General features: G+C 42.4%; 1 protein-coding gene across 1 annotated transcript in view; it reads right to left on the bottom strand.

The window, feature by feature from the left end:
• The window catches only part of LOC128698435 (uncharacterized), a 44244-nt gene that overhangs the window by 9202 nt on the left and 18828 nt on the right, over positions 1 to 16214 (bottom strand). Inside the window, exons 5-9 of the mRNA XM_070085032.1 lie at positions 10163 to 10376; positions 8241 to 8613; positions 8014 to 8020; positions 5098 to 5253; positions 3138 to 3244 (exon numbers count right to left, since the gene is read on the bottom strand). Coding sequence (XP_069941133.1) covers positions 3138 to 3244; positions 5098 to 5253; positions 8014 to 8020; positions 8241 to 8613; positions 10163 to 10376 — 857 coding nt within the window. The remainder of the gene's footprint in view (positions 1 to 3137; positions 3245 to 5097; positions 5254 to 8013; positions 8021 to 8240; positions 8614 to 10162; positions 10377 to 16214) is intronic.

The following is a 16214-nucleotide window of genomic DNA, read 5'->3' as shown; positions in this document are numbered from 1 at the left end:
GGAAGGCGTAAGGAGAGGAGGAGAATGAGGTAATCAGTCCCTCAACCTGGAGTCGATGTGTTCAGTCCATCAATCTTGTAGAATGTACAGCATAGCGCCGTAGACGTGGCTTATATACTGTAGTGAGGTGACGTGAAGCAGGTGGAGGCGGGGTCATAGTGGTACCATCCACTAGTCGACACTTGTTCAACCTTTGGACGAAGACCTACTTCGACTAGTGGATGGTACCACTATGACCCCGCCTCCACCTGCTTCACGTCACCTCACTACAGTATATAAGCCACGTCTACGGCCCTATGCTGTACATTCTAAAAGATTGATGGACTGAACACATCGACTCCAGGTTGAGGGACTGATTACCTCATTCTCCTCCTCTCCTTACGCCTTCCTCTTTGTATTGGACTGATGAAGCCACTGTGTGGCGAAACGTTTCCTGAATAAAGATTCCCATATGCTGCATAAGTGTCTCAATCTTCAACTTGTCGGTTTTTCAAACCATTCATCACAACTGTCAGACACTGCAGCATCATGGGGTCTTGTTACAAAGAATTTTTCAACACTTGTTCAACCTTTGGACGAAGACCTACTTCGACTAGTGGATGGTACCACTATGACCCCGCCTCCACCTGCTTCACGTCACCTCACTACAGTATATAAGCCACGTCTACTGCCCTATGCTGTACATTCTACAAGATTGATGGACTGAACACATCGACTCCAGGTTGAGGGACTGATTACCTCATTCTCCTCCTCTCCTTACGCCTTCCTCTTTGTATTGGACTGATGAAGCCACTGTGTGGCGAAACGTTTCCTGAATAAAGATTCCCATATGCTGCATAAGTGTCTCAATCTTCAACTTGTCGGTTTTTCAAACCATTCATCACAACTGTCAGACACTGCAGCATCATGGGGTCTTGTTACAAAGAATTCTTCAACACTTGTTCAACCTTTGGACGAAGACCTACTTCGACTAGTGGATGGTACCACTATGACCCCGCCTCCACCTGCTTCACGTCACCTCACTACAGTATATAAGCCACGTCTACGGCCCTATGCTGTACATTCTACAAGATTGATGGACTGAACACATCGACTCCAGGTTGAGGGACTGATTACCTCATTCTCCTCCTCTCCTTACGCCTTCCTCTTTGTATTGGACTGATGAAGCCACTGTGTGGCGAAACGTTTCCTGAATAAAGATTCCCATATGCTGCATAAGTGTCTCAATCTTCAACTTGTCGGTTTTTCAAACCATTCATCACACACACATCACTGGTGTACATAGTATTACAGTTCTGTTGTACTTGGCAGCGCAGTACTGGCGTACTCAGTAGCACAATACAGGTGTACTCACACAGCAACACCATACTGGTGTAGTCGCAGTACTGGTGTACTCACTAGCATGGCATGGTGTACTAATAGAGCACCACAGTACTGGTGTACTCAGTAGGACAGTACTAGTACACTCATGTCGCAGCACAGTAATAGTGTACTCACGTAGCAGCACAGTACTAGTGTACTCACGTCGCAGCACAATACTAGTGTACTCACGTAGCGGCACAGTACTAGTGTACTCACGTCGCAGCACAGTACTAGTGTACTCACGTCGCAGCATAATACTATTGTACTTAAGACGCAGCACAGCACTAGTGTACTCACGTAGCAGCACAGTACTAGTGTACTGTCGTCGCAGCACAGTACTAGTGAACTGTCGTCGCAGCACAGTACTAGTGAACTGTCGTCGCAGCACAGTACTAGTGTACTGTCGTCGCAGCACAGTACTAGTGTACTGTCGTCGCAGCACAGTACTAGTGAACTGTCGTCGCAGCACAGTACTAGTGAACTGTCGTCGCAGCACAGTACTAGTGAACTGTCGTCGCAGCACAGTACTAGTGTACTGTCGTCGCAGCACAGTGCTAGTGTACTGTCGTCGCAGCACAGTGCTAGTGTACTGTCGTCGCAGCACAGTGCTAGTGTACTCACATCGCAGCACAGTACTAGTGTACTGTCGTCGCAGCACAGTACTAGTGTACTGTCGTCGCAGCACAGTGCTAGTGTACTCACATCGCAGCACAGTACTAATGTACTCAGATATAATTCTCCTCGTGACTGTTGTAATTCTACGTTAGACTTTATAAGACAAATTTAAAAGAATCTTCACCGGATATATCCTTGATGATAGTCAAAGGCTTTTGATCCAAGGACCTGAAGTATCCTCGCAATCGGATCAACTAAGGTTACTTCTTCCCTACTGATTCCTCAGGCACAAATGGTTCCTATAAATCGAATTCTAGAGTACAGTATTGGGTCTATATTACGACAAGCAGACTGAGGTTCGAGCATCCAGCACTCATTACGCTGAATGTCCTAACACAGGGGGCTAGTCCTTCGTTAGAAGGGTTATATAGAATATAGACTGATACAGAATATAATGATATAGAATGCCGACGTAGCTGGTATGCTAGAGCACTCGACTCACACACTAAGGTCTTTTCCCCGTTACGGCTGGAAACATTAAGATGCGTCTCCGTAAGGCACCTGTTGTCCATGTTCACCCATCAGTAAAGTAGGCATCTGGGTGTTAGTGGACTGGTGTGGGTCGCATCCTGGGACAAAACTGACCTAATTTGCCCGAAATGCTCAGCATAACAAGGGGCTTTCAATATAATAGTGTATCATTGATGTCAGCTATGGTCTGTATACCTTGTACGTGCTTGTAAAAATAAAGATATAATAATAATAATAATAATAATAATAATAATAATAATAATAATAATAATAATAATAATAATAATAATAATAATAATTATTATTATTATTATTATTGTTATTATTATTATTATTATTATTATTATTATTATTATTATTATTATTATTATTATTATTATTATTATTATTATTATTATAATAAACACATATGTATCTTTATTTTATAGAAGTTTATACAGGTGGAGGCTTTATCAAGCCGACGATGGTCGAGGGACTGATTATCTCATTGAGTCTTCTGTATGTACCACTGTATTGTACTGATGAAGCCACTGTTGGCGATACGTCAACAAAATAATGATACCCAGGTGTTGCACGTGTATCTAATTCAGTAAAAATGCGATAGAGAAATGACTATGGAAGAGACTTACAGTGGGTCAAACACTGGCTTGAGTGTTGATCCTTTAGGGAAGGCGAGTGATAAGCTGGTCGCTCCCAGTAGCCTCTCTGAAGACATGTAGAAAACACACTGCTTGGTCTGTTGTGTCAGTACGTTGAGGGAAACCATTAACAAGGGGAGTTTAATTGCTTATTTCCTTACATCCTCAGCAGTGTTTGAGATAGTGGGAAAATTTATGGAATCAATAATTGCCGAGGCAGTTCGTAGCCACCTTGAAAAGCATAAATTAATCAACGAATCTCAGCATGGTTTTACAAAGGGGCGTTCCTGCCTTACGAATTTATTAACTTTTTTCACTAAGGTATTTGAGGAGGTAGATCATGGTAATGAATATGATATTGTGTATATGGACTTCAGTAAGGCTTTTGACAGGGTCCCACATCAGAGACTATTGAGGAAAATTAAAGCACATGGAATAGGAGGAGAAATTTTTTCCTGGATAGAGGCATGGTTGACAAATAGGCAGCAGAGAGTTTGCATAAATGGGGAGAAATCAGAGTGGGGAAGTGTCACGAGCGGTGTTCCACAGGGGTCAGTGTTGGGCCCTCTGCTGTTCACAATCTACATAAACGACATAGATGAGGGCATAAAGAGCGACATCGGCAAGTTTGCCGATGACACCAAAATAGGCCGTCAAATTCATTCTGACGAGGACATTCGAGCACTCCAGGAAGATTTGAATAGACTGATGCAGTGGTCGGAGAAGTGGCAGATGCAGTTTAATATAGACAAATGCAAAGTTCTAAATGTTGGACAGGACAATAACCATGCCACATATAAACTAAATAATGTAGATCTTAATATTACGGATTGCGAAAAAGATTTAGGAGTTATGGTTAGCAGTAATCTGAAACCAAGACAACAGTGCATAAGTGTTCGCAATAAAGCTAATAGAATCCTTGGCTTCATATCAAGAAGCATAAATAATAGGAGTCCTCAGGTTGTTCTTCAACTCTATACATCCTTGGTTAGGCCTCATTTAGATTATGCTGCACAGTTTTGGTCACCTTATTACAGAATGGATATAAATTCTCTGGAAAATGTACAAAGGAGGATGACAAAGTTGATCCCATGTATCAGAAACCTTCCCTATGAGGATAGACTAAGGGCCCTGAATCTGCACTCTCTAGAAAGACGTAGAATTAGGGGGGATATGATTGAGGTGTATAAATGGAAGACAGGAATAAATAAAGGGGATGTAAATAGTGTGCTGAAAATATCTAGCCTAGACAGGACTCGCAGCAATGGTTTTAAGTTGGAAAAATTCAGATTCAGGAAGGATATAGGAAAGTACTGGTTTGGTAATAGAGTTGTGGATGAGTGGAACAAACTCCCAAGTACCGTTATAGAGGCCAGAACGTTGTGTAGCTTTAAAAATAGGTTGGATAAATACATGAGTGGATGTGGGTGGGTGTGAGTTAGACCTGATAGCTTGTGCTACCAGGTCGGTTGCCGTGTTCCTCCCTTAAGTCAATGTGACCTGACCTGACTAGGTTGGGTGCATTGGCTTAAGCCGGTAGGAGACTTGGACCTGCCTTGCATGGGCCAGTAGGCCTTCTGCAGTGTTCCTTCGTTCTTATGTTCTTATGTTCTTATATATGTGTGTGTGTGCGAGCTGCTACTGTCAGCTGCTCGGCTGACAGCAGCAGCTGCAGCTGATGTCCTACAAGGAATATCCAAAAATTATATCATATAGCCTAATTAATAAAACAATATCGAACTTCTCGTCATCAACTGAAGTTTACTAAATAAAACGTATTACAAATACACTAAGTAAAAGTACTGAAAATACAAAAGATGTATCAAAAGTATGAAAAAATTTATGGGTATCTAATGAAAATTGAATATCAAAAACCTCCGTAAAAAAAAAAATCAAAGAAAGTGCTTTAAATAAGAGCACAAAAATTCTATGTAGAATTTGGCGACTTTACTTCTGCATAAGCGATGTTGATGCCGGCTAAAACAGCGTGCCTGTCCATAAGGGTAGCCTCGGTCCCACGCTTGAAGTTACGAAAGGCTGTATGAATATCCACGTAGGAGCGCATCTGCTTCCTCAGCTTGTAGAGCGTAGTGTTGGGTTTGCTCTCCTGGTGCAACACACTTTATTAATGGGGTAGTGTTGGGTTTGCTCTCCTGGTGCAACACACTTTATTAATGGGGTAGTGTTGGGTTTGCTCTCCTGGTGCAACACACTTTATTAATGGGGTAGTGTTGGGTTTGCTCGTCTGGTGCAACACACTTTATTAATGGGGTAGTGTTGGGTTTGCTCTCCTGGTGCAACACACTTTATTAATGGGGTAGTGTTGGGTTTGCTCTCCTGGTGCAACACACTTTATTAATGGGGTAGTGTTGGGTTTGCTTTGCTGGTGCAACACACTTTATTAATGGGGTAGTGTTGGGTTTGCTTTGCTGGTGCAACACACTTTATTAATGGGGTAGTGATGGGTTTGCTCTCCTGGTGCAACACACTTTATTAATGGGGTAGTGTTGGGTTTGCTCTCCTGGTGCAACACACTTTATTAATGGGGTAGTGTTGGGTTTGCTCGTCTGGTGCAACACACTTTATTAATGGGGTAGTGTTGGGTTTGCTCTCCTGGTGCAACACACTTTATTAATGGGGTAGTGTTGGGTTTGCTCTCCTGGTGCAACACACTTTATTAATGGGGTAGTGTTGGGTTTGCTCTCCTGGTGCAACACACTTTATTAATGGGGTAGTGTTGGGTTTGCTTTGCTGGTGCAACACACTTTATTAATGGGGTAGTGTTGGGTTTGCTCTCCTGGTGCAACACACTTTATAATGGGGTAGTGTTGGGTTTGCTTTGCTGGTGCAACACACTTTATTAATGGGGTAGTGTTGGGTTTGCTTTGCTGGTGCAACACACTTTATTAATGGGGTAGTGTTGGGTTTGCTCGTCTGGTGCAACACACTTTATTAATGGGGTAGTGTTGGGTTTGCTCGTCTGGTGCAACACACTTTATTAATGGGGTAGTGTTGGGTTTGCTCTCCTGGTGCAACACACTTTATTAATGGGGTAGTGTTGGGTTTGCTTTGCTGGTGCAACACACTTTATTAATGAGGTAGTGTTGGGTTTGCTCGTCTGGTGCAACACACTTTATTAATGGGGTAGTGTTGGGTTTGCTCTCCTGGTGCAACACACTTTATTAATGGGGTAGTGTTGGGTTTGCTTTGCTGGTGCAACACACTTTATTAATGGGGTAGTGTTGGGTTTGCTCTCCTGGTGAAACACACTTTATTAATGGGGTAGTGTTGGGTTTGCTTTGCTGGTGCAACACACTTTATTAATGGGGTAGTGTTGGGTTTGCTTTGCTGGTGCAACACACTTTATTAATGGGGTAGTGTTGGGTTTGCTCTCCTGGTGCAACACACTTTATTAATGGGGTAGTGTTGGGTTTGCTCTCCTGGTGCAACACACTTTATTAATGGGGTAGTGTTGGGTTTGCTTTGCTGGTGCAACACACTTTATTAATGGGGTAGTGTTGGGTTTGCTCTCCTGGTGCAACACACTTTATTAATGGGGTAGTGTTGGGTTTGCTTTGCTGGTGCAACACACTTTATTAATGGGGTAGTGTTGGGTTTGCTTTGCTGGTGCAACACACTTTATTAATGGGGTAGTGTTGGGTTTGCTCTCCTGGTGCAACACACTTTATTAATGGGGTAGTGTTGGGTTTGCTCTCCTGGTGCAACACACTTTATTAATGGGGTAGTGTTGGGTTTGCTTTGCTGGTGCAACACACTTTATTAATGGGGTAGTGTTGGGTTTGCTCTCCTGGTGCAACACACTTTATTAATGGGGTAGTGTTGGGTTTGCTTTGCTGGTGCAACACACTTTATTAATGGGGTAGTGTTGGGTTTGCTTTGCTGGTGCAACACACTTTATTAATGGGGTAGTGTTGGGTTTGCTCGTCTGGTGCAACACACTTTATTAATGGGGTAGTGTTGGGTTTTCTCGTCTGGTGCAACACACTTTATTAATGGGGTAGTGTTGGGTTTGCTCTCCTGGTGCAACACACTTTATTAATGAGGTAGTGTTGGGTTTGCTCTCCTGGTGCAACACACTTTATTAATGGGGTAGTGTTGGGTTTGCTTTGCTGGTGCAACACACTTTATTAATGGGGTAGTGTTGAGTTTGCTCTCCTGGTGAAACACACTTTATTAATGGGGTAGTGTTGGGTTTGCTCGTCTGGTGCAACACACTTTATTAATGGGGTAGTGTTGGGTTTGCTCTCCTGGTGCAACACACTTTATTAATGGGGTAGTGTTGGGTTTGCTCTCCTGGTGCAACACACTTTATTAACGGGGTAGTGTTGGGTTTGCTCTCCTGGTGCAACACACTTTATTAATCGGGTAGTGTTGGATTTGCTCTCCTGGTGCAACACACTTTATTAATGGGGTAGTGTTGGGTTTGCTCTCCTGGTGCAACACACTTTATTAACGGGGTAGTGTTGGGTTTGCTCTCCTGGTGCAACACACTTTATTAATGGGGTAGTGTTGGGTTTGCTCTCCTGGTGCAACACACTTTATTAACGGGGTAGTGTTGGGTTTGCTCTTCTGGTGCAACACACTTTATTAACGGGGTAGTGTTGGGTTTGCTCTCCTGGTGTAACACACTTTATTAATGGGGTAGTGTTGGGTTTGCTCTCCTGGTGCAACACACTTTATTAATGGGGTAGTGTTGGGTTTGCTCGTCTGGTGCAACACACTTTATTAATGGGGTAGTGTTGGGTTTGCTCGTCTGGTGCAACACACTTTATTAATGGGGTAGTGTTGGGTTTGCTCGTCTGGTGCAACACTTCATTTGTGTATGCAATAATTTCGCAAAATTTACTCTGAAACTAACGAAAAAAATATATTTCATTGTATTTGTTTATTAAGTTATTGTAAGCTTATTTAAAATATATTTAGTTGGATTAGGCTAAATTAAATTTCACTTGTTATAATAAGGTTAGGTAAGTTTCCTATGATTCTTATGGCACAAAATCATTAATTTTTATATTAGCATAAGTGAAAAAAGTATTAGAGAAAATTTTAGAAATGACTTAATTTTAAGTCTGCGTATTACACTGCATATCCTTGTTCGCAACACTTGGTGCTTGTCCGCTTAAATATATGAACCATTCAGTTAATGAATCCTGTGAGATATACACCTCTCGGTGTACTGGTTGAGAAATATACACATCTCGGTGTATATACCGCTGTTGCAGACACCTTACCATGACGGCGGAAAAAATCGCGCTTCCTGGAAAGAGATAGGTAGGTATGGAGGTGCGAGCGAGCTCCTCCACGCTGTCGAAGGGCAGACGCAGCTTAGGCAGGATGAGCACGGCTGTCAGGTTGGACCGGTAGACAGTGGCCAGCACAAAGGAAGTCAGTAACCACAGAGCAGTGGCTACTCGGGTCATGTCTCGCCGCGCCCCCCACGAACACGCTGCTCAGGAGGCAAGAATCATTATTATTATTCCCTTGACACGTGAGGGGTCACTACTACTGCTGCTTTCTAAATTATTTCTTCTGCTACTAATACCACTGCTGTTTTTTTTATCTTTCATCACTCAGATAAAATTAACTACAGGTGTCAGGGACACTGGAAACCTGTTTTACGTCAGGGGTGGACGGACGAGGTCATTATCAGGCCGGCTTCACTGGAAAACACGGCGTTAGTGGCTAATTAAGTATACCTTAAAAATGATACACCGGTATATAGGGGCGACGCCCGACCCAGGCCAAACCTGCCTCAGCGATCATTTGTACCAAATGATAGTAAGTTGCAATGGCGGAGGAGACGACGTCCCTAGTTATAGGCCAGTACTCCACCAAGGAACACCTAGCCGTGCCCCGGGGTACAAAGGGCAGACTTACAATAGAATCATGGGAATAGGATGTTAAAAAACAAGTATTAGCGGTCTGCTCACACCAGCGAGGTCACAGTGACCCAAGTTAACCAACCTTCTGGGTGAGTGGTATTCAAACAGTGGTAACAATAACATCATACCTCCCCTCCACCACTCATCCCTTACAGACAGCCCCTGATGTTCAAAGACCACACTCAGTAGAGGAAGGGGTCCAGGTTAGGGCTTTACCTGAGAGTATTTCCATACCCTCGGTGGCGCCCCAGAACTTAAAGAGCACGTATGCTCTCTCTGGTCTGACCACCTCACCAACTCAGAGTAACTGACGTGGTAACACGATTTATTCCGGGGTTTTCCTAAACCCATTAATAAATGATATAGGTACCATATCATGCATATTTGTGTTCATGCACAAGAGAAAGTAAAGATCTTAGTATCTAGTATATAGGCCACCTCTCCCTTCCATGATGTTAGGTTTAAGCAAGGTACGCAGGTACACTCATTGTCGCAACTGCCTTCACACAAACTTAGCTATATCATGTGTTTTAACATGACCTTTGGGTGTTTTACGATACTTGCAAGATATGGTCTAGCGTTCCAGGTGCATTGCAGGAATTGCAGAGCCTTGGAGTACCATGTCTTGACACTCTAGATAGAGTTGCCAAAGCAACCGTTCAGACATGATTAGTGTGGACGGGATCGTTAATTAATAATAAGAGTTTTCTTGATATCAAGAACAAAGTCAAACAGTTTATTTCCTCTAGATGGCTCTGTCACAAACTGTTCAAAAAAACAATCCTTGACCGTATCAAGAAAATCGTTAAACTCAGAATTTCCTGTCAAACTGCTCTAATTAATTTAGATAAAATTAAAGTCCCACATTATAACAACTTTTTCGCATCTGGATAACTTAAAAATTTCGTTCTATAGAGGTTTGTCGTATTTTCTACCTAGACGTATATAGTCACACCAAAGATTCGCTTTCTCACGTTCCTTGAGAAGCTATTTGATTATTATTATTATTATTATTATTATTATTATTATTATTATTATTATTATTATTATTATTATTATTATTATAAATATAAGGATTAAACATGTGAGTTTTGACTTGGAATTACAACTTACATTGTGCAAGTAGTCCAGCTATGACCCACTCACATGACGACCACCATAGCTGGTTCAGTCTCGCTGCCTCACCATGACCTGACCCTTGGTTGCTAGAGTCCACCATTCCTGACCTCGTTCCCTCCTGTCTACACAGGAAGGTGAGATGGGCTCGCTGTATAGAGTAGATGACACAGAACATCGCCAGCAGCGTCGCCAGCACCAGAACCCAAATCTGTCAAGGTTAACACGTTAATAATAACTTTCTTGGATGGTTTTTGACTAAGTGCATATCACATGGGAGTCTGTTTTATCTTTCTGAGTGAAAAGAAAGTGAGCACTCGCTCTATTATCTTTCACAAAATTTTCTAATATAAGCTCTTAAAGTTCATTTCTTTGTTCTAGACCAGAGAAACTTTACCCTTTTACTCTTACAGACCTTCAGTGGATAGCCCAATATGTACCTATAACTCCTTCACCAGACTGTGGAAGTCATCATCATCAGGAGTCCTGTTAGGTACCAGTATGACTTCAAAAGATGTCAATAACTTGGTATTACCTTAAATATGGACATTAATCAACTGAACAGCTGTTAGTCTATTGTAATCTAACAGCAACTTGCTCCCATAACCCCAGGGGACTGGATTCCCCTGGTATCCAACATACAACTACAACATACAACTACAACATACTACAACATACAACTACAACATACAACTACAACATACAGCTACAATAATAAGACTATTAGAAATAAGGAAGACTTTAGTCACCCCTTATTGTAGTTTCTTCTCTCCCATCAATTCTTCATCTATCGCCACTTCTCTTTCACCCGTCGTGGGTTCTTACCTGCGAGTTCTTTTAGTTCTAGTTCTCTCAGCAAACGCTTGCAATCAACATAATTTTGAAATAAATGGGGTGAAACGGTAAGTCAGCGGAAGGTCTCGGTCAGACGACTAAAAGCTGCAGCTGCGAGTTATCATATTTTTACCTTAAAGGTCTAACTATAATTTTACCTCTTTTGTTGGATTATTGAATTTTTTATATTACATTCCCCTTTTATTTCTTCGAAATTATTTACTATGGTTCCAAAATTTTCTTGCTTAATTTATCTCATTTAAAATAAAGAAGCATCCGAAATGTTAATAGGAAAATGGATAAGATAAAATATGATATTCTTGACAGCCTTGATCCTGCTTAACACACACACAAGGCCAGGAGCTATGTCTCGACCCTGCAACCACAATTAGGTGAGTACAGGGAGCAGGAAGAGAGTGAACGTATTAACGACCAGAGAAGAGGTGGGGCCAAGAGCTGTGAATCGACCCCTGCAACCACAGATAGGTAAGTACACACACACACACAGTACCGTCATAGAAGCTAAGACATTATGTAGTTTTAAAAATAGGTTGGATAAATACACGAAGAACATAAGAACATAAGAACGAAGGAACACTGCAGCAGGCCTACTGGCCCATGCGAGGCAGGTCCAAGTCTCCAACCTAGTCAGGTCAGGTCACCCTGACTTAAGGGAGGAACACGGCAACAGTCCTGGTAGCACACGCTAATCAGGTCCAACTCACACCCACCCACACCCACTCATTTATTTATCCAACCTATTTTTAAAGCTACACAACGTTCTGGCCTCTATGACTGTACTTGGGAGTTTGTTCCACTCATCCACAACTCTATTACCAAACCAGTACTTTCCTATATCCTTCCTGAATCTGAATTTTTCTAACTTAAAACCATTGCTGCGAGTCCTGTCTAGGCTAGATATTTTCAGCACACTATTTACATCCCCTTTATTTATTCCTGTCTTCCATTTATACACCTCAATCATATCCCCCCTAATTCTACGTCTTTCTAGAGAGTGCAGATTCAGGGCTCTTAGTCTATCCTCATAGGGAAGGTTTCTGATACATGGGATCAACTTTGTCATCCTCCTTTGTACATTTTCCAGAGCATTTATATCCATTCTGTAATACGGTGACCAAAACTGTGCAGCATAATCTAAATGAGGCCTAACCAAGGATGTATAGAGTTGAAGAACAACCTGAGGACTCCTATTATTTATGCTTCTTGATATGAAGCCAAGGATTCTATTAGCTTTATTGCGAACACTTATGCACTGTTGTCTTGGTTTCAGATTACTGCTAACCAGAACTCCTAAATCTTTTTCGCAATCCGTAATATTAAGATCTACATTATTTAGTTTATATGTGGCATGGTTATTGTCCTGTCCAACATTTAGAACTTTGCATTTGTCTATATTAAACTGCATCTGCCACTTCTCCGACCACTGCATCAGTCTACTCAAATCTTCCTGGAGTGCTCTAATGTCCTCTTCAGAATGAATTCGACGGCCTATTTTGGTGTCATCGGCAAACTTGCTGATGTCGCTCTTTATGCCCTCATCTATGTCGTTTATGTATATTGTGAACAGCAGGGGACCCAACACTGACCCCTGTGGAACACCGCTCGTGACGCTTCCCCACTCTGATTTCTCCCCATTTATGCAAACTCTCTGCTGCCTATTTGTCAACCATGCCTCTATCCAGGAAAAAATTTCTCCTCCTATTCCATGTGCCTTAATTTTCCTCAATAGTCTCTGATGTGGGACCCTGTCAAAAGCCTTACTGAAGTCCATATACACAATATCATATTCATTACCATGATCTACCTCCTCAAATACCTTAGTGAAAAAAGTTAATAAATTCGTAAGGCAGGAACGCCCCTTTGTAAAACCATGCTGAGATTCGTTGATTAATTTATGCTTTTCAAGGTGGCTACGAACTGCCTCGGCAATTATTGATTCCATAAATTTTCCCACTATGGAGGTTAGGCTTATTGGTCTATAGTTCGAAGCTAAGGACCTGTCACCTGCTTTGAAAATAGGTATCACATTTGCCATTTTCCACTTATCTGGCACCATGCCAGTTTGTAGTGATATGTTGAAAAGATTAGCCAAAGGTTTGCTAAGCTCCTCTTTACATTCCTTTAGAACCCTTGCATACAGTTCATCAGGGCCTGGGGATTTGTTAGGTTTTAATTTATCTATTTGCCTAAGGACCATGTCATTTGTGACCCTAATCGTGCACAGTTTATTATCGTCCTGTTCCACATAATTTATCATTTCTGGAATATCGCTGGTATCCTCCTGTGTAAAAACTGAGAGGAAGTATGTGTTAAAACTTCTACACATTTCCTTATCACTGTCAGTGAGCTGAACCGAGGAACTTTTGAGTGGGCCTATCTTGTCCCTGATCTTACTTCTGTATACCTGAAAGAATCCTTTTGGGTTAGTCTTCGAATCTCTTGCAACTTTAACCTCATAATCTCTTTTTGCTTTTCTAATTCCTTTTTTTATTTCTCTCTTTAACTGAATATATCGATTTCTTAATTGCCCCTCTCCTCTTTTGAATTGCCTATATATGCCTCTCTTTTGACCAATTAGATATTTTAATCTATTGTTCATCCATTTAGGATCATTTTTGTTTGATCTGATTTCCCTATTTGGAACATAATTTGACTGAGCAGCTAGAACTATGCCCTGGAAAGCGTCATATCGGCAACCATCACCACCTACCTGACCCTTAGTCAGGTCATTCCAGTTCAGCCCACCTAAGTAATTTTTCAGTCCTATGAAATCAGCCAAGCGGAAGTCAGGGACAGAGACTTGATTGCCATTATTAGGGGAATTCCATGATATATTAAAACTGAGTGATTTGTGATCACTTTCCCCAAGCTCATCATTAACCTCAAGATTATTAATTAGTGTTTCCCTACTGGCAAGAACCAAGTCAAGGAGGTTATTTCCCCTAGTTGGCTCTGTCACAAACTGTTTTAAAAAACAATCCTGGATCGTATCAAGAAAGTCACCTGACTCTAAATTTCCTGTCAAATTGCTCCAGTCAATCTGTCTATAGTTGAAATCTCCCATTAGCACAACATTTTCGTATGTAGATGCCTTACGAATTTCGTCCCATAGAAGTTTACTGCACTCCCTATCAAGATTTGGGGCCCTGTAAATCACACCCAAAATTAGTTTTTCTCGGCCCTCGAGAAGCTGTAACCAAACAGATTCAGTGGCTGACGCTTCTAATTTAATATCTTGTCTAACACAACAATTTAAATTGTCTCTAACATACATCGCTACTCCACCACCTTTCCTGTTGACCCTGTCAGTGTGGAATAATTTATAGCCTTGTATGTGACATTCAGAGGGCATCTCTCTATCTTTCAGATTGAGCCAGGTCTCTGTTATAGCAATAATATCTATGTTTCCTGCACTTGCAATTAATCTTAGCTCATCTGTCTTATTTCTTACACTCCTGCTATTAGTATAGTAAACCTTAAGGGAGCTAGTCCCTTGCTGCCCTCTGCTGTCCCCCTTTGTTTGCTGACCTGATCTATTGTTTTTATTTATAACTTCATGCTGAATGCCTTTTATACATTTACTGTTTCCAACCCTAGTGTTGCAACCTGCTTGTTTCCCACACACACCCATACCTCTATCTTCCATCAGTTTAAAATCATAGGCATTTCACCAATGGCCTTCTCAATCGAGTCTGCAAGTGCTACCACCCCAGCCCCAGAGAGATGTACCCCATCCCTTGCATACATATCATGTTTGCCATAAAAGTTGTTCCAGTTGTCAATGAATGGGATTGCAAGTTCCTTGCAGTATCTGTCTAGCCAGCAATTTACACCAATTGCCCTAGACAACCATTCATTTCCTACTCCCCTTCTAGGCAAGATGCTACATATGATTGGGATCCCTCCCTTAGACTTAATGAAATCTATAGCTGACCTGTACTTATCTAGCAGCTCTTCTCTCCTACCCTTCCCAATATCATTTCCACCAGCACTGAGACAGATAATGGGCTTGTTCCCATTACCTGACATGATATTATCCAGCCTGTTAACTATGTCCCCAACACCAGCTCCAGGGAAGCACACTCTATCTCTCATCTTCTTATTCCTATTACAAAAAGCACGGTCAATATATCTTACCTGAGAGTCACCAACCACAAGAATGCGCTTACCTCCATTAGCAGGGGCAGTAGTACCCTTACCTTCACTGGCCACTGAAGTACATTCATCCTGAAGAACAGAGAAGCGATTTCCTACCTTCAGATCTTCACTCTTAACTTTCCTTACTCTGATGCACCTCCCATTACTGTGAACCACTCGCCACTTGTAGCAGGTGCTGGACTGCTGGTAGCCGTTGCTACTTCCCCACCTACAGCCTCCTCACAGCGAGAGAAAGACTGCACCTCACTGCTAGAAGCCTCATTCCCCACAACTCCAGCCACCTCACACTCTCTCCCAGACCCATTGAGGTGCACCTTCAACCTCCTAATCTCCTCCTGGAGAAGCAAGACCTCCTCCTTCAACTCTCCAACCTCAATTTTTAAAACACTGCAGAAGCAAGCCATGCTTTGTAACCGTCCACGCTAATCCCCAAAGCAGCTCAGGGTCTGTGACCTCACGTGACGACTGACCACTAACCACTCCACTGACGTGGTGGTGGTATTACAACTAGTGGTTGTGGTGGTGGTAGTACTGGTGGTGATGGTGGCATTGCTAGTGGTGGTGATGGTGGTGGTGTTGATGCTGGTGGTGGTGGTGGTGTTATTACTACTAAGTGTTGCAGTAGCGGTAGTAGTGGTGTTAGTGGTGGATCTGGTGGTGGTGGGGGGAGTCGGGATGGTGGTGGTAGTAGTGTTGATCGTGGTCGTTGTGGTAGTAGAGGTTGTGGTGGCAGTGGTGGTGGTAGTGGTGGTGGTGGAGGTAAGGAGAGACTATTCCTTGTAGTGAGTGATATCCGGGAGCCACACACACACACACAGACACACACACACTGGCACCATGTCAAGCATACTGCACACTACCACAACTACCACCGTTACCACCATCACTACCGCTTCCACCTCCACACCACTACCACACGAACATCACTCACACCCACACCACATATACGCACCACACACATACCACACACTCACACTACACACTCACACTACACACACACACACTAAACACACTCACAGTACACATACGCACACTA

The sequence above is a fragment of the Cherax quadricarinatus genome, chromosome 14, assembly GCF_038502225.1.
Source record: "Cherax quadricarinatus isolate ZL_2023a chromosome 14, ASM3850222v1, whole genome shotgun sequence".
NCBI classification, from domain to species: Eukaryota; Metazoa; Arthropoda; class Malacostraca; order Decapoda; family Parastacidae; genus Cherax; species Cherax quadricarinatus.
This window is presented reverse-complemented; position numbering and strand designations above follow the sequence as displayed.